The 20,520-nt window shown below is 42.3% G+C and overlaps 1 protein-coding gene across 2 annotated transcripts in view; it reads right to left on the bottom strand.

Moving 5' to 3' along the window:
• LOC124024517 (monoacylglycerol lipase ABHD6-like) overlaps positions 1–18,726 on the bottom strand; it is a 51,081-nt gene extending 32,355 nt beyond the window's left edge. The window contains exons 1-3 of one of the 2 annotated variants that reach the window (XM_046338447.1): positions 18,497–18,726; positions 14,678–14,816; positions 7,731–7,890 (exon numbers count right to left, since the gene is read on the bottom strand). In XM_046338447.1, the coding sequence (XP_046194403.1) occupies positions 7,731–7,890; positions 14,678–14,796 (279 nt within the window). In that variant the 5' untranslated portion in view covers positions 14,797–14,816; positions 18,497–18,726. The remainder of the gene's footprint in view (positions 1–7,730; positions 7,891–14,677; positions 14,817–18,496) is intronic. The other variant, XM_046338440.1, reaches the window with a different exon arrangement.
• Between the last annotated feature and the right edge of the window lie 1,794 nt (positions 18,727–20,520).

Raw genomic sequence — 20,520 nt, 5'->3', positions numbered from 1 at the left:
CTATGGTACTGTATGGTCTGATGTACTGTGATACTGGTACGGATACTGCACTATGGTCTGTTTACTATGATACTGTATGGTCTGATGTACTGTTTACTATGGTACTGTATGGTCTGAAGTACTGTGGGTTTACTATGATACTGTATGGTCTGATGTACTGTGATACCGTATGGTCTGATGTACTGTGATACTGTATGGTCTGATGTACTGTTTACTATGGTACTGTATGGTCTGATGTACTGTGGTACTGTATTACTGATGTACTGTGGTACCGCACTGTGGTCTGATTTACTGTGGTACTGTATGGTCTGAAGTACTGTGGTACTGTATGGTCTGATGTACTGTGGTACTGTATGGTCTGATGTACTATGGTACTGTATGGTCTGATGTACTATGGTACTGTATGGTCTGATGTACTGTGGTACTGTATGGTCTGATGTACTGTGGTACTGTATGGTCTGATGTACTGTATGTACTGTATGGTCTGATGTACTGTGGTACTGTATGGTCTGATGTACTGTGGTACTGTATGGTCTGATGTACTGCTTACTATGGTACTGTATGGTCTGATGTACTGTGATATGGTATGGTCTGATGTACTGTGGTACTGTATGGTCTGGATGTACTGTGGTACTGTATGGTCTGATGTACTGTGATACTGTATGGTCTGACTGTTTACTATGATACTGTATGGTCTGATGTACTGTGGTACTGTATGGTCTGATGTACTATGGTACTGTATGGTCTGGATGTACTGTGGTACTGTATGGTCTGATGTACTGTGTTTACTATACTGTATGGTCTGATGTACTATGATACTGTATGGTCTGATGTACTGTGGTACTGTATGGTCTGATGTACTATGATGGTACTGTATGGTCTGGGTCTGGATGTTTACTATGGTACTGTATGGTCTGATGTACTGTGGTACTGTTTACTATGGTACTATGGTACTGATGTACTGTATGGTCTGATGTACTGTTTACTATGGTACTGTATGGTCTGGATGTACTGTTTACTATGATACTGTATGGTCTGATGTACTGTGGTACTGTATGGTCTGATGTACTGTTTACTATGGTACTGTATGGTCTGGATGTACTGTTTACTATGATACTGTATGGTCTGGATGATGTACTGTATGGTCTGATGTACTGTGGTACTGTATGGTCTGATGTACTGTTTACTATGGTACTGTATGGTCTGATGTACTGTTTACTATGGTACTGTATGGTCTGATGTACTGTTTACTATGATACTGTATGGTCTGATGTACTGTTTACTGTGGTACTGTATGGTCTGATGCGCTGTGGTACTGTATGGTCTGATGTACTGTTTCTATGATACTGTATGGTCTGATGTACTGTTTACTATGATACTGTATGGTCTGATGTACTGTGGTACTGTATGGTCTAAATGTAAATGATGTACTATGGTACTGTATGGTCTGATGTACTGTGGTACTGTATGGTCTGATGTACTGTGGTACTGTATGGTCTGATGTACTGTGGATACTGTATGGTCTGATGTACTGTGGTACTGTATGGTCTGATGTACTGTGATACTGTATGGTCTGATGTACGTGGTGGATACTATATGGTCTGATGTACTGTTTACTATGATACTGTATGGTCTGATGTACTGTGTACTGTGATACTGTATGGTCTGATGTACTATGATACTGTATGGTCTGATGTACTGTGGTACTGTATGGTCTGATGTACTGTGGTACTGTATGGTCTGATGTACTGTGGTACTGTATGGTCTGATGTACTATGATACTGTATGGTCTGATGTACTGTGGTACTGTATGGTCTGATGTACTGTGGTACTGTTTACTATGATACTGTATGGTCTGATGTACTGTTTACTATGGTACTGTATGGTCTGATGTACTGTTTACTATGATACTGTATGGTCTGATGTACTGTGGTACTGTATGGTCTGATGTACTGTTTACTATGGTACTGTATGGTCTGATGTACTGTGGTACTGTATGGTCTGATGTACTGTATGGTCTGATGTACTATGATACTGTATGGTCTGATGTACTATGATACTGTATGGTCTGATGTACTGTGGTACTGTATGGTCTGATGTACTGTGGTACTGTATGGTCTGATGTACTGTGATACTGTATGGTCTGATGTACTGTGTACTGTATGGTCTGATGTACTGTGGTACTGTATGGTCTGATGTACTATGGTACTGTATGGTCTGATGTACTATGGTACTGTATGGTCTGATGTACTGTGGTACTGTATGGTCTGATGTACTATGGTACTGTATGGTCTGATGTACTGTGGTACTGTATGGTCTGATGTACTATGGTACTGTATGGTCTGATGTACTATGATACTGTATGGTCTGATGTACTGTGATACTGTATGGTCTGATGTACTGTGATACTGTATGGTCTGATGTACTGTGGTACTGTATGGTCTGATGTACTGTGATACTGTATGGTCTGATGTACTGTGATACTGTATGGTCTGATGTACTGTGATACTGTATGGTCTGATGTACTGTGGTACTGTATGGTCTGATGTACTGTGGTACTGTATGGTCTGATGTACTGTGATACTGTATGGTCTGATGTACTATGATACTGTATGGTCTGATGTACTGTGGTACTGTATGGTCTGATGTACTATGATACTGTATGGTCTGATGTACTATGGTACTGTATGGTCTGATGTACTGTGGTACTGTTTACTATGATACTGTATGGTCTGATGTACTGTTTACTATGGTACTGTATGGTCTGATGTACTGTTTACTATGATACTGTATGGTCTGATGTACTGTGGTACTGTATGGTCTGATGTACTGTTTACTATGGTACTGTATGGTCTGATGTACTGTGGTACTGTATGGTCTGATGTACTGTATGGTCTGATGTACTGTGGTACTGTATGGTCTGATGTACTGTTTACTATGGTACTGTATGGTCTGATGTACTGTTTACTATGGTACTGTATGGTCTGATGTACTGTTTACTATGATACTGTATGGTCTGATGTACTGTTTACTATGGTACTGTATGGTCTGATGCGCTGTGGTACTGTATGGTCTGATGTACTGTTTACTATGATACTGTATGGTCTGATGTACTGTTTACTATGATACTGTATGGTCTGATGTACTGTTTACTATGATACTGTATGGTCTGATGTACTGTGGTACTGTTTACTATGATACTATATGGTCTGATGTACTGTTTACTATGATACTGTATGGTCTGATGTACTGTGGTACTGTTTACTATGATACTGTATGGTCTGATGTACTGTTTACTATGATACTGTATGGTCTGATGTACTGTGGTACTGTATGGTCTGATGTACTGTGGTACTGTATGGTCTGATGTACTGTGATACTGTATGGTCTGATGTACTGTTTACTATGATAGTGTATGGTCTGATGTACTGTTTACTATGGTACTGTATGGTCTGATGTACTGTGATACTGTATGGTCTGATGTACTGTGGTACTGTTTACTATGATACTGTATGGTCTGATGTACTGTGGTACTGTATGGTCTGATGTACTGTGGTACTGTATGGTCTGAAGTACTGTGGTACTGTATGGTCTGATGTACTGTTTACTGTGGTACTGTATGGTCTGATGTACTGTGGTACTGTATGGTCTGATGTACTGTTTACTATGGTACTGTATGGTCTGATGTACTGTGGTACTGTTTACTATGATACTGTATGGTCTGATGTACTGTTTACTATGGTACTGTATGGTCTGATGTACTGTTTACTATGATACTGTATGGTCTGATGTACTGTGGTACTGTATGGTCTGATGTACTGTTTACTATGGTACTGTATGGTCTGATGTACTGTGGTACTGTATGGTCTGATGTACTGTATGGTCTGATGTACTGTGGTACTGTATGGTCTGATGTACTGTTTACTATGGTACTGTATGGTCTGATGTACTGTTTACTATGGTACTGTATGGTCTGATGTACTGTTTACTATGGTACTGTATGGTCTGATGCGCTGTGGTACTGTATGGTCTGATGTACTGTTTACTATGATACTGTATGGTCTGATGTACTGTTTACTATGATACTGTATGGTCTGATGTACTGTTTACTATGATACTGTATGGTCTGATGTACTGTGGTACTGTTTACTATGATACTATATGGTCTGATGTACTGTTTACTATGATACTGTATGGTCTGATGTACTGTGGTACTGTATGGTCTGATGTACTGTGGTACTGTATGGTCTGATTTACTATGATACTGTATGGTCTGATGTACTGTGATACTGTATGGTCTGATGTACTATGGTACTGTATGGTCTGATGTACTATGGTACTGTATGGTCTGATGTACTGTGATACTGTATGGTCTGATGTACTGTGATACTGTATGGTCTGATGTACTGTGGTACTGTATGGTCTGATGTACTGTGGTACTGTATGGTCTGATTTACTATGATACTGTATGGTCTGATGTACTGTGATACTGTATGGTCTGATGTACTGTGGTACTGTATGGTCTGATGTACTATGATACTGTATGGTCTGATGTACTATGATACTGTATGGTCTGATGTACTATGATACTGTATGGTCTGATGTACTGTGGTATTGTATGGTCTGATGTACTATGATACTGTATGGTCTGATGTACTGTGATACTGTATGGTCTGATGTACTGTGGTACTGTATGGTCTGATGTACTATGATACTGTATGGTCTGATGTACTGTGGTACTGTATGGTCTGATGTACTGTGATACTGTATGGTCTGATGTACTGTGATACTGTATGGTCTGATGTACTGTGATACTGTATGGTCTGATGTACTATGATACTGTATGGTCTGATGTACTGTGGTACTGTATGGTCTGATGTACTGTGGTACTGTATGGTCTGATGTACTGTGGTACTGTATGGTCTGATGTACTGTGGTACTGTATGGTCTGATGTACTATGATACTGTATGGTCTGATGTACTATGATACTGTATGGTCTGATGTACTGTGGTACTGTATGGTCTGATGTACTGTGGTACTGTATGGTCTGATGTACTGTGGTACTGTATGGTCTGATGTACTGTGGTACTGTATGGTCTGATGTACTGTGGTACTGTATGGTCTGATGTACTGTTTACTATGATACTGTATGGTCTGATGTACTGTGGTACTGTATGGTCTGATGTACTGTGGTACTGTATGGTCTGATGTACTGTGGTACTGTATGGTCTGATGTACTGTTTACTATGATACTGTATGGTCTGATGTACTGTGGTACTGTATGGTCTGATGTACTGTTTACTATGATACTGTATGGTCTGATGTACTATGATACTGTATGGTCTGATGTACTGTGATACTGTATGGTCTGATGTACTGTGGTACTGTATGGTCTGATGTACTGTGATACTGTATGGTCTGATGTACTGTTTACTGTGGTACTGTATGGTCTGATGTACTATGATACTGTATGGTCTGATGTACTGTGGTACTGTATGGTCTGATGTACTGTGGTACTGTATGGTCTGATGTACTGTGGTACTGTATGGTCTGATGTACTGTGATACTGTATGGTCTGATGTACTATGATACTGTATGGTCTGATGTACTGTGGTACTGTATGGTCTGATGTACTGTGGTACTGTATGGTCTGATGTACTGTGATACTGTATGGTCTGATGTACTGTTTACTGTGGTACTGTATGGTCTGATGTACTGTGGTACTGTATGGTCTGATGTACTGTGGTACTGTATGGTCTGATGTACTGTGGTACTGTATGGTCTGATGTACTGTGGTACTGTATGGTCTGATGTACTGTGGTACTGTATGGTCTGATGTACTGTTTACTATGATACTGTATGGTCTGATGTACTGTGGTACTGTATGGTCTGATGTACTGTGGTACTGTATGGTCTGATGTACTGTGGTACTGTATGGTCTGATGTACTGTTTACTATGATACTGTATGGTCTGATGTACTGTGGTACTGTATGGTCTGATGTACTATGATACTGTATGGTCTGATGTACTATGATACTGTATGGTCTGATGTACTGTGATACTGTATGGTCTAATGTACTGTGATACTGTATGGTCTGATGTACTGTGGTACTGTATGGTCTGATGTACTGTGATACTGTATGGTCTGATGTACTATGATACTGTATGGTCTGATGTACTATGATACTGTATGGTCTAATGTACTGTGATACTGTATGGTCTGATGTACTATGGTACTGTATGGTCTGATGTACTGTGGTACTGTATGGTCTGATGTACTGTGATACTGTATGGTCTGATGTACTATGATACTGTATGGTCTGATGTACTGTGATACTGTATGGTCTGATGTACTGTGGTACTGTATGGTCTGATGTACTGTGATACTGTATGGTCTGATGTACTGTGATACTGTATGGTCTGATGTACTATGATACTGTATGGTCTAATGTACTGTGATACTGTATGGTCTGATGTACTGTGATACTGTATGGTCTGATGTACTATGATACTGTATGGTCTGATGTACTGTGATACTGTATGGTCTGATGTACTGTGGTACTGTATGGTCTGATGTACTGTGGTACTGTATGGTCTGATGTACTGTGATACTGTATGGTCTGATGTACTATGATACTGTATGGTCTGATGTACTGTGATACTGTATGGTCTGATGTACTGTGGTACTGTATGGTCTGATGTACTGTGATACTGTATGGTCTGATGTACTATGATACTGTATGGTCTGATGTACTGTGGTACTGTATGGTCTAATGTACTGTGATACTGTATGGTCTGATGTACTATGGTACTGTATGGTCTGATGTACTGTGGTACTGTATGGTCTGATGTACTGTGATACTGTATGGTCTGATGTACTATGATACTGTATGGTCTGATGTACTGTGGTACTGTTTACTATGATACTGTATGGTCTGATGTACTATGATACTGTATGGTCTGATGTACTATGATACTGTATGGTCTGATGTACTATGATACTGTATGGTCTGATGTACTATGGTACTGTATGGTCTGATGTACTATGGTACTGTATGGTCTGATGTACTGTGGTACTGTATGGTCTGATGTACTGTGATACTGTATGGTCTGATGTACTGTTTACTATGGTACTGTATGGTCTGATGTACTATGATACTGTATGGTCTGATGTACTGTGATACTGTATGGTCTGATGTACTATGGTACTGTATGGTCTGATGTACTGTGGTACTGTATGGTCTGATGTACTGTGATACTGTATGGTCTGATGTACTGTTTACTATGGTACTGTATGGTCTGATGTACTATGATACTGTATGGTCTGATGTACTGTGATACTGTATGGTCTGATGTACTATGATACTGTATGGTCTGATGTACTGTGGTACTGTATGGTCTGATGTACTGTGATACTGTATGGTCTGATGTACTGTTTACTATGGTACTGTATGGTCTGATGTACTGTGATACTGTATGGTCTGATGTACTATGATACTGTATGGTCTGATGTACTGTGGTACTGTATGGTCTGAAGTACTGTGGTACTGTATGGTCTGATGTACTGTTTACTGTGGTACTGTATGGTCTGATGTACTGTGGTACTGTATGGTCTGATTTCAGGTTGACATTATATGTGATATTCAGCAGACACTAAAAGTGTTTTTTTAGTCAATGTGATTCCTGCAGAATGTGTGCATGTCTGTCCTACGGCTGTCCATACTGTACCTTAGCCACAGGCAGCCACATGTCCTTGTTAGCAGAAAACCCGTGGAGCATGAGAATAGTGGGTCGGCCCGGACCAGGCTTCCCTCTGTGGGAGTAACAGAACCGGTAGCCTCTGTTCTCAGAGTAGACAACCTGCAGGCCCAGCCGCCGACGCCAGTACCTGATACGTGGCCGGGGGGAGACAGTCATGGGTCAGTTAGCTAGTTAGGAGAAAGACAGAACATAGTGAGTTAATGACTAACAGGAAGGCAGTAACAGGAAAACTAACAGGAAAACTAACAGAAAGGCAGTAACAGGAAAACTAACAGGAAAACTAACAGGAAAACTAACAGGAAAATTAACAGGAAAACTAACAGGAAAACTAACAGAAAGGCAGTAACAGGAAAACTAACAGAAAGGCAGTAACAGGAAAACTAACAGGAAAACTAACAGGAAAACTAACAGGAAAACTAACAGGAAAACTAACAGAAAGGCAGTAACAGGAAAACTAACAGGAAAACTAACAGGAAAACTAACAGAAAGGCAGTAACAGGAAAACTAACAGAAAGGCAGTAACAGGAAAACTAACAGGAAAACTAACAGGAAAACTAACAGGAAAACTAACAGGAAAACTAACAGGAAAACTAACAGGAAAACTAACAGAAAGTCAGCAACAGGAAAACTAACAGGAAAACTAACAATAGTACAGTGCAGTAGGGAAAAATGACCAACAATGGACATAAAGGGCTTGTCGAGTATCCCCCCCCAACAATGGACATAATGGGCTTGTCGAGTATCCCCCCCCCAACAATGGACATAAAGGGCTTGTCGAGTATCCCCCCCAACAATGGACATAAAGGGCTTGTCGAGTATCCCCCCTCCCAACAATGGACATAATGGGCTTGTCGAGTATCCCCCCCCAACAATGGACATAATGGGCTTGTCGAGTATCCCCCTCCCAACAATGGACATAATGGGCTTGTCGAGTATCCCCCACCCTCCCAACAATGGACATAATGGGCTTGTCGAGTATCCTCCCCCCAACAATGGACATAAAGGGCTTGTCGAGTATCCCCCTCCCAACAATGGACATAATGGGCTTGTCGAGTATCCCCCCTCCCAACAATGGACATAATGGGCTTGTCGAGTATCCCCCCCAACAATGGACATAAAGGGCTTGTCGAGTATCCTCCCCCTCCCAACAATGGACATAATGGGCTTGTCGAGTATCCCCCCCCCCTCCCAACAATGGACATAATGGGCTTGTCGAGTATCCCCCCCCCCCCCCCCCCTCCCAACAATGGACATAATGGGCTTGTCGAGTATCCTCCCCCCCAACAATGGACATAAAGGGCTTGTCGAGTATCCTCCCCCCCAACAATGGACATAAAGGGCTTGTTGAGTGAAACCATCACGTAATGGTCCAGGGTAACGGAGTGAAACCATCACGCAATGGTCCAGGGTAACGGAGTGAACCCATCACGTAATGGTCCAGGGTAACGGAGTGAACCCATCACGTAATGGTCCAGGGTAACGGAGTGAAACCATCACGCAATGGTCCAGGGTAATGGAGTGAAACCATCACGCAATGGTCCAGGGTAACGGAGTGAACCCATCACGTAATGGTCCAGGGTAACGGAGTGAAACCATCACGCAATGGTCCAGGGTAATGGAGTGAAACCATCACGCAATGGTCCAGGGTAACGGAGTGAACCCGTAACATTAAATCTGATCATATGTGACCTACTCAAAGCTACTCTGACTTTGAAAGGCTTTGCAGATTAAACATGGGCAATAAATAGTCCCCAGCCCCCCAAACCCTGCTACCTCTTTCTTTCTCGCTCTCCTTACAGAGGAGGACACAACACAGAAAGACAGTTGAGTTTGACCGCTGCCCACTAAGCTACTGCAATATGAAAATAGCTCTGGTGACTCTGCTTCCCCCGGGATAGACTGACTTAAGGAAAATGTGTGTGTGTGTGTCTGTGTCTGTGTGTGTGTGGTTTATGTGTGAACAATGTTCATCTAAGACTGCACTATTGACCTTGGATGAGTGATTCAACACAACACTCCCAGCCACAGCCAAGTCCCCACAGCAGCCTTAGTGACGAGATCATGACGGACAGGACAGCTAGTGGGGCCACTCTGTTCTATCTAGTCAGTCCACAGGTCAGGTTGCAGAAGGTAATTCTACTGAACAGATGCCCTAACTTAATTTGACCCATTTTTACAAAACAGGAAAATAATCCTGCAGCAACAGGAAATGTGAATTATAATGAATTTTTGTAGGAGTTGATACATTTTTCGTTAGGTCAAATCAAGTCAGAAATGTATAAGTGGAAATTACAAACTTTAAGATTATTTTTAATTTAACCTTTTATTTAACTAGGCAAGTCAGTTAAGAACAAATTCCTATTTACAGTGACGGCCTACTGGGGAACAGTGGGTTAACTGCCTTGTTCAGGGGCAGAACGACAGATTAGGATTCGATCTAGCAACCTTTCGGTTACTGGCCCAAAGCACCTGCCACCTTTTAAAACCTCGAACACAGTACAATCTTGCATTTCTACAAGGAGGATCAAATTAAGATACGGCATCTGTACTCCTTTGTATTGCCTTCAGATAATACTGTGTTGCTCCATGCTCTGGGTGGCCTTTACTCCACTAGATTAGAAATGAGGCAAAGGTTATGGTTTAGTATTGTCAAGGGTAGAAATAGGAAACAAATCACTATGGTAACTCTCCAATGTAAAATCGCCAAATTCTATGTAACAAACACATAAAATTCCACCAATGTCAATATTACTTCACTTTGGTAAATCTGTCCTCCCCCGCCCCAATTCCACCCTGGGTACAGTACTGTAACAACAACTAAAATAGGAAGAATAGACAACGGTCGTTGTGTACAGAATCCGAATGTTATGGATCTACATTTACATAATGGGTAGCTGGAAAATGGGGAGTTTTTCAATTTCAGTCAAGGGGACGGTTTGGTATTTCGTTAATCTTGGTCCAAGAGGAGGGTTATGTCGTTTGTAATTGATGAAATGTAAATATTTCTCAGTGTTTCAGAATTTATTTAATTTATTTGACCTTTAACTAGGCAAATCAGTTAAGAACAAATTCCTATTTTCAATGACAGCCTAGGAACAGTGGGTTAACTGCCTTGTTCAGGGGCAGAACAACAGATTTGTACCTTATCAGCTCGGGGATTTGAACTTGCAACCTTTCGGTGACTAGTTCAACGCTCTAACCACCAGGCTACGCTGCCGAATTAGTTGTTTATTAGTCTATATATCCCCGATGCCACCCCTCCTCTCTGATTCTCCGCTGGGCGCGCAATATCAAGTACGCCTATTGGATATTTAGTGTGGTCTCAATCAAATTATCTATGGACTATAGGCTACGAAGTACACGCTGGGAGAAGCACAGAGCAAAGTTATATTTTAAGATATCTGCTGGGATGGTGTAAAACCAGGCTGCATTAGGGCTGTGGCGGTCATGACATTTCGTCACAATAAATCCATGTAATATAGCCTACCTACACCATCACAATAAATCCATGTAATATAGTCTACCTACACCATCACAATAAATCCATGTAATATAGTCTACCTACACTATCACAATAAATCCATGTAATATAGTCTACCTACACCATCACAATAAATCCATGTAATATAGTCTACCTACACCATCACAATAAATTTGCATTGATGTCAGAGTGATTAGGGGGACAATCGAGTGCTGAGTACCAGGCAGTTAACAAGTTTGGTAGGCTACTAATGACCATATGCAGCTTCAGTGCTTAGAGAAGCCTAATTACCGTGACTACATGTGGAATTTAACTACCTTCATGACTAGTGACTGCCGGTGTGGCGGCTGCCCTAGGCTGCATTACACACCGCGATGGATATTCCAACCCTGAGCCCCGGCCTGCTCTGCTCTTGTTGATCAAACACGTTGTTGTGTGTTCTCTAACTAACCAATGGCTGTGCTGTGTAGGCCTACAGAGGCGGTTCAGGAGGAGAGTCAAATGCTTCTTCGTTATGTTCATGTTATTAGGCCTCCTCTATAAAATGCACTCTAGCCTATACGGTCTGTTCGGGTTTGAGCAGAAGAGCGCGAAGGAGGACCGGTGGCCAACTTTGATAGCTTGCTACTACTATCATAGAATATTGTTAAAAACAATATGTTTCTTGCCCGTGATGTATTTATCAGAGTTATTGACCTCACAATAAGCCAGATTCTGCTAACTCACACTGTGATGCTTAAACTTGAAGCAGCAGTCACGGTCACAACCAATCAGAAATGGACAGCTCATGGAGCTGAAAGACGCATTCCAGTAGGCATAACCAATTTCAACGTCTTCATTTTAATTACTAACAACAAGATGACTTTGTGTTGGAGCCCATTTCTTCCCATTTAAGAAATAAGAGCGAGGCCTGTTTGACAGAGGAAATTAGGCTACAGGCTGCTATATCCATAGATTTGTAGGTCAATTCCTCCATCCACCATGCACTCTTTAAATAACAGCCCTTCACAGTCACGGAGGTAGGCTAAGTTAAAACCAGGACTGGAATGGAGTGTTGTTCCATAGGCCTTCCTTTAGTAAAGACAGGCCTACCACTCGTTAGCTTAAGATTTATAAGAGAATACTACTGATTAATTAAAGTCTATAACAGCGGTTTGGTCCGCGACGCTTTATGATACAAACTAACTGTTTGGGAAAGAGGCGACTCCAAAGCATTTTGGGATATAATTGTTTAGTTTCTTTGACATTTAAGAGGTACAGCCTTCTATAGTTGAGGAGACAAAACATTTGTCCATCTATTACTATCAATATTAATTGATTAAGCTATTCACTTTCTGTCCAATAGAAGATGTTTAAACCCAGACAGCTTTTAGGGAAACACTTGTGACCTTGACTCGTTGGGTTAAACCACAGAAGAAGAGTAGACAGCAGTACTCTGTCTGGGGTAGAAAGGTAAAACTAACTTCTGAACGTACCATGAGATTCCTAATGACGTCTCAGATTTAATCATTTGCAAACAGGGACAGTTTCACGGCAAATATAAGACACACCGTTTTGGCATTGGAGAATTATGATCTAACGAACACATAGTCCTCTCTCTCTCACTCCATTCTTAGCCTGTAATTTGTGCAGTGGTAAAAAAATAAATCAGCGAATATGTAAAATTACGTAGAATTGCATGACAGAAATGCAATTTTTTTTCTCTGACCTGCAAATACGATGATAAACTCAGCAAAAAAAAACAAGAAACGTCCCTTTTTCAGGACCCCGTCTTTCAAAGATAATTCGTAAAAATCCAAATAACTTCACAGATCTTCATTGTAAAAGGGTTTAAACACTGTTTCCCATGCTTGTTCAATGAACCATAAACAATTAATGAACATGCACATGTGGAACGGTCATTAAGACAATAACAGCTTACAAATGGTTGGCAATTAACGTTATGAAAACGTAGGACACTAGAGAGGCCTTTCTACTGACTCTGAAAAACACCAAAAGAATGATGCCCATGGTCCCTGCTCATCTCCGTGATTGTGCCCTTGGCATGCTGCAAGGAGGCATGAGGACTGCAGACGTGGCCAGGGCAATAATTGCAATGTCCGTACTGTGAGACGCCTAAGACAGCGCAACAAAGAGACAGGGCGGACATCTGATTGTCCTCGCAGCGGCAGACCACGTGTAACAACACCTGCACTGGATCGGTACATTCGAACATCACACCTGCCCGAGTTACACCAGGAACACACAATCCCTCCATCAGTGCTCAGACTGTCCGCAATCGGCTGAGAGAGGCTGGGGACTCAGGGCTTGTAGGCCTGTTGTATAGCAGATCCTCAATAGGCTGAGAGAGGCTGGGGACTGAGGGCTTGTAGGCCTGTTGTAAGGCAGGTCCTCACCAGACATCACCGGCAACAAAACCACCATCGCTGGACTGACAGGACTGGAAAAAAGTGTTTCGGTTTTGTCTCACCAGGGGTGATGGTTGGATTCGCGATTATCGTCGAAGGAATGAGGGTTACACCGAGGCCTGTACTCTGGAGCGGGATCGATTTGGAGGTTGAGGGTCCGTCATGGTCTGGGGCGGTGTGTCACAGCATCATCGGACTGAGCTTGTTGCCATTGCAGGCAATCTCAACGCTGTGCGTTACAGGGAAGACATCCTCCTCCCTCATGTGGTATCCTTCCTGCAGGCTCATCCTGACATGACCATCCAGCATGACAATGTCACCAGCCATACTGCTCGTTCTGTGCGTGATTTCCTGCAAGACAGGAATGTCAGTGTTCTGCCATGGATGGGAGGTCTAGGGCCATTCCCCGAGAAATGTCTGGGACCTGTTGGATCGGAGGGTGAAGGCCAGGGCCCAGGAACATGCAGGTGCCTTGGTGGAAGAGTGCAGTAACATTTCACGGCAAGAACTGGCAAATTTGGTGCAGTCCATGAGGAGGAGATGCACTGCAGTACTTAATGTAGCTGGTAGCCACACCAGATACCGACTGTTACTTTTGATTTTGAACCCCCCCCTCCCCCCTTTGTTCAGGGACACATTATTCCATTTCTGCAAGTCACATGTCTGTGGAACTTGTTCAGTTTATGTCTCAGTTGTTGAATCTTGTTATGTTCATTCGAATATTTACACATGTTCAGTTTACTGAAAATAAATGCAGTTGACAATGAGAGGACGTTTCTTTTTTTGCTGAGTTTAGATTCGAGTCAATGCTTATACAGTAAATGATATCCTTCCACCCCTACTCTTGTCCACAGTGGTCTGCGAACCCACAACCTTCTCCCCGCAACCCTGTGCTCTATCAAAAGTCCTGCGTTGCTTACAGGATGAAGAAGGGGTCACTTGTTTATTTTTTTAGAGGGTTTAGGTAATATAGATTTAGCTAAAGGGCCGGCCAACCATTTTCACTCCCTTTGTGCAGTTCTTACCAGTTGTAGACATGGATGATAGCAGCAGGCCACATGTAGAATGAGGCAAAGAAGGCCAGGATAGGGATGACTAGAGTTCCTCCCGCCAGGACAAACATGTTCACCACGTCTACATCCATGGCTGTAGAGCTGCTGTTCCCTGCAAACAACACAGTTATTAACAACAGCAACATGAGCCAGTTAAACTTATTAACCCTTTTGGGATAGAGGGCAGCATTTTAACTTTTGGATGAATAGCGTGCCCAGAGTGAACTGCCTCCTACTCTGTCCCATATGCTAATATATGCATATTATTGGATAGAAAACACTGAAGTTTCTAAAACTGATTGAATGATGTCTGTGAGTATAACAGAACTCATATGGCAGGCGAAAACCTGAGAAAAATCCAACCAGGAAGTAGGAAATCTGAGGTTTGTAGTTGGCTTGGCCTAACAAATACACATTGAGATATGGATGAGGTTGCACTTCCTAGGGCTTCCACTAGATGTCAACCGTCTTTGGAAACTTGAATGAGGATTCTGCTCATGAGACCTGAGTCAGTGGTCTGGCAGAAAGCCTTGGTCTCATGACGAGCACTCACGACGCAGTTACCTCTCGTTCCAGTGCCTTACTGAAGACAAAGGAATTCTCCGGCTGGAACATTATTGATGTTTTATGTTTAAAACATCCTAAAGATTGATTCCATACATCGTTTGACATGTTTTTAAAGGACTGTAACGGAACATTTAGAGTTTTTGTTTGGATGAAATGCTCGCGCCTTATGAAGATGGATTACTGGGCTGAACAACAAGTGGCTATTTGGACATAAATGATGGCACTTTATGGAACAAATCATTCATTCATTGTCGAACTGGGATTCATGGGAGTGCCTTCTGATGAAGATCATCAAAGGTAAGTGAATATTTATGGTGTTGTTTCTAACTTTGTTGATTCCAAAATGGCGGATATTCCTCTGGCTGTTTTGGGTTCTGAGCGCCATTCTCAGATTATGCTTTTTCCGTAAAGTTTATTTTTAATTTTTAAATCTGACACAGCGGTTGCATTAATTAGAAGTCTATCTTTAATTCTGTGAATAACACTAGTATCTTTTATCAATGTTTATTATGAGTATTCACCGGATGTTTTGGAATCAAAACATTACTGCACGTAACGCACCAATGTAAACTGAGATTTTTGGATATAAATATGCACATTATCGAACAAAACATACATGTATTGTGTAACATGATGTCCTATGAGTGTCATCTGATGAAGATCATCAAAGGTTAGTGATTCATTTTATCTATATTTCTGCTTTTTGTGGCTCCTATCTTTGGCTGGACTTGTTCATGTGTGAAAGTTACATATTTCTAAAAAATATTTATGAATTTTGCGCGCTGCCTTTTCAGCGGAATGTTGTCGAGGGGTTCCGCCTGTGCTAGAAAGGTTAACACCTGTAACATGAGCCAGTTAAGTGGTAGCAACAGTCCTGAACCTAGCTTACAGTCCATGGTGGCAGCAACAGTCCTGAACCTAGCTTACAGTCCACGGTGGCAGCAACAGTTCTGAAAGTCCATGGTGGCAGCAACAGTTCTGAACCTAGCTTACAGTCCATGGTTCAACAGTCCTGAACCTAGCTTACAGTCCATGATGGCAGCAACAGTCCTGAACCTAGCTTACACAGTCCACGGTGGCAGCAACAGTCCTGAACCTAGCTTACAGTCCATGGTGGCAACAACAGTTCTGAACCTGGCAGCAACAGCTTACAGTCCATGGTGGCAGCAACAGTCCTGAACCTAGCTTACAGTCCTGAACCTAGCTTGGCAGCAACAGTCCTGAACCTAGCTTACAGTCCATGGTGGCAGCAACAGTCCTGAACCTAGCTTACAGTCCATGGTGGCAACAACAGTTCTGAACCTAGCTTACAGTCCATGGTGGCAGCAACAGTCCTGAACCTAGCTTACAGTCCTGAACCTAGCTTACAGTCCATGGTGGCAGCAACAGTCCTGAACCTAGCTTACAGTCCATGGTGGCAGCAACAGTCCTGAACCTAGCTTAGTCCAGTGGCAGCAACAGTCCTGAACCCAGTCCACGGTGAACCTAGCTGCAGCAAACTGAACCTAGCTCACAGTCCATGGTGGCAGCAACAGTTCTGAACCTAGCTTACAGTCCACGGTGGCAGCAACCGTTCTGAACCTAGCTTACAGTCCATGGTGGCAGCAACAGTCCTGAACCTATCTTACAGTCCACGGTGGCAGCAACAGTCCTGAACCTAGCTTACAGTCCATGGTGGCAGCAACAGTCCTGAACCTAGCTTACAGTCCATGGTGGCAGCAACGGTCCTGAACCTAGCTTACAGTTCTGAACCTAGTTTACAGTCCTGAACCTAGCTTACAGTCCACGGTGGCATCAACAGTCCTGAACCTAGCTTACAGTCCACGGTGGCAACAACAGTCCTGAAACTAGCTCACAGTCCTGAACCTATCTTACAGTCCATGGTGGCAGCAACAGTTCTGAACCTAGCTTACAGTCCATGGTGGCATCAACAGTCCTGAACCTATCTTACAGTCCATGGTGGCAGCAACAGTCCTGAACCTAGCTTACAGTCCATGGTGGCAGCAACAGTCCTGAACCTAGCTTAGAGTCCATGGTGGCAGCAACAGTTCTGAACCTAGCTTAGAGTCCATGGTGGCAGCAACAGTCCTGAACCTAGCTTACAGTCCACGGTGGCAGCAACAGTTCTGAACCTAGCTTAGAGTCCATGGTGGCAGCAACAGTCCTGAACCTAGCTTAGAGTCCATGGTGGCAGCAACAGTTCTGAACCTAGCTTAGAGTCCATGGTGGCAGCAACAGTTCTGAACCTAGCTTACAGTCCATGGTGGCAGCAACCTAGCTTCCCTAGGGCGGCAGGGTAGCCTAGTGGTTAGAGCGTTGGACTAGTAACCGGAAGGTTGCAAGTTCAAACCCCCGAGTTGACAAAGTACAAATCTGTCGTTCTGCCCCTGAACAAGGCAGTTAACCCACTGTTCCTAGGCCGTCATTGAAAATAAGAATTTGTTCTTAACTTGCCAAGGTAAAAAAAAGTATTTTTTAAAGGCTTGCTTATGCAGTCCATGGTGGCAGCAACAGTCCTGAACCTAAATTACAGTCCACCCTAGTCATCTTCCACACACACACACACACACACACACACACACACACACACACACACACACACACACACACACACACACACACACACACACACACACACACACACACACACACACACACACACACACACACACACACACACACACACACACACACACACACAATGTAAGAGTGCCATTTGAGTTTAGTTATGTAAAAGGGTCAGCTCTGAGCAGACCATTAATTGGAAACTGCAGTCATTCACCATTCAGGACACTGTGCTGTGCAGTGTATTCACCCAATCCCCTAGGGGTGTCAACTGTCCATTGTTCTACATAGGGACTGTCGACTCATGTTTCAGGACACACTTCTGAAATTATTTCGTATACACAGCCTCACCATTTCCCAATAAAAACTACTGAAACAAAATAATTATGTTACTTAATGTTTTTTTTGACACATCAGACACACACACAATAACAATCAGATCAGGTGCCGGAAAATAAACAATAGCCAGAAAAACACCCACGATCGTCATAATAGATCTCACTAATATCCTTACTCACTAATATGGTTATCAGTAAGCTAATCGGCCATCTTTAAAATGTTAACTTTCAGGTGAATAGGCTAGTTTTTCCTGGCCGGCCATATAATCTGGCTACACAGTATTAAATGCATGCAATTAATGGCTACAATCAGTTCTGTTACCGTACTGTAGGCTAGACTTCGGTTGTCACAATGAAACACTCCTCTCGCTCTCTCCCTCTCTTCTCTTCCTGCAGTCTTTCTATGAAAATACCCGAGTAATCTTCACCGAAAGCCTACATTTCCATCAACTGACTCTTCGCCTAGAGATGTCATGAAGCAATGTTCACTGAGATATGTAACAACGTTTCATCTATCTTAAAGGGAAGGACGATAAAAGCAACAACAAAATGTTTTACATAAAATGACTGCCGACATCAAGTCAAGGAAAAGGAAGCTCGGCCAATAGAGAGGGAGTCAGATCCACATTTATGTAAGTGCTTGACGGAAGAGGGGCGTCAGAAACGTGGGAGAAGAGCCAAAGCTAGTGACATTAATGCACTGTCTCAAACACAGATACCATTTAAATACGGGGGAAATGTATTTGTGAATGTTTGTTTAAATTATGTAGTATCCCAGACACCTACTTATATTTTAATATTCATGTTCAAGTCATAATTTATATCTTTCCTATCATTTCAACCTAAAAAAGTGTATTTCATTGTGTGTTGATGCATTTACAGTTGAAGTCGGAAGTTTACATACACTTAGGTTGGAGTCATTAAAACTCATTTTTCAACCACTCCACAGATTTCTTGTTAAACTATAGTTTTGGCAAGTCAGTTAGGACATCTACTTTTGCAGGACACAAGTCATTTTTCCAACAATTGTTTACAGACAGATTATTTCACTTATAATTCACTATATCACAATTCCAGTGGGTCAGATGTTTACATACACTAAGTTGACTGTGCCTTTAAACCAAAATTCCAGAAAATGATGTCTTGGCTTTTGAAGCTTCTGATAGGCTAATTGACATAATTTGAGTCAATTGCAGGTGTACCTGTGGATGTATTTCAATGCCTACCTTCAAACTCAGTGCTTCTTTGCTTGACATCATGGTAAAATAAAAATTAATCAGCCAAGACATTAGAAAAAAACATTATAGACCTCCACAAGTCTGGTTCATCCTTGGGAACAATTTCCAAATCCCTGAAGGTAACACGTTCATCTGTACAAACAATAGTACGCAAGTATATTGTCCTAGAGATGAACGTACTTCGGTGTGAAAAGTGCAAATCAATCCCAGAACAGCAGCAAAGGACCTTGTGAAGATGCTGGAGGAAACAGGTGCAAAATTATCTATCTCCACAGTAAAATGAGTCCTATATCAACATATCCTGAAACGTCGCTCAGCAAGGAAGAAGCCACTGGTCCAAAACCGCCATGAAAAAGCCAGACTACGGTTTGCAACTGCACATGGGGACAAAGATCATACTTTTTGGAGATATGTCCTCTGATGAAACAAAAATAACTGTTTGGCCATAATGACCATCGTTATGTTTGGAGGATAAAGGGGGAGGCTTGCAAGCTGAAGAACACCGTCACAACCGTGAAGCACAGGGGTGGCAGCATCATGTTGTGGAGGTGCTTTGCTGCAGGGGGACTGGTGCACTTTCACAGAATAGATGGCATCATGAGGGAGGGCAATTATGTGGATATATTGAAGCAACATCTCAAGACATCAGTCAGGAAGTTAAAGCTTGGTCACAAATGGATCTTCCAAATGGACAATGACCCCAAGAATACTTCCAAAGTTGTGGCAAAATGGCTTAAGGACAACAAAGTCAAGGTATTGGAGTGGCCATCACAAAGCCCTGACCTCAATCCTATAGAAAAGTTGTGGGCAGAACTGAAAAAGCGTGTGTGAGCAAGGAGGCCTACAAACCTGACTCAGTTACACCAGCTCTGTCAGGAGGAATGGGCCAAAATTCACCCAACTTATTGTGGTAAGCTTGTGGAATGCTACCCGAAACGTTTGACCCAAGTTAAACAATTTAACAGCAATGCTACCAAATACTAATTGAGCGTACGTAAACTTCTGACACACTTGGGAATGTGATGAAAGAAAAAAAATCTGAAATAAATTATTCTCTCTACTATTATTCTGACATTTCACATTCTTAAAATAAAGTGGTGATCCTAAC

This window comes from Oncorhynchus gorbuscha, linkage group LG03, assembly GCF_021184085.1.
Source record: "Oncorhynchus gorbuscha isolate QuinsamMale2020 ecotype Even-year linkage group LG03, OgorEven_v1.0, whole genome shotgun sequence".
NCBI classification, from domain to species: Eukaryota; Metazoa; Chordata; class Actinopteri; order Salmoniformes; family Salmonidae; genus Oncorhynchus; species Oncorhynchus gorbuscha.
Note: the sequence above shows the minus strand (reverse complement) of the source record. Positions and strands in the feature narration are given on the sequence as shown.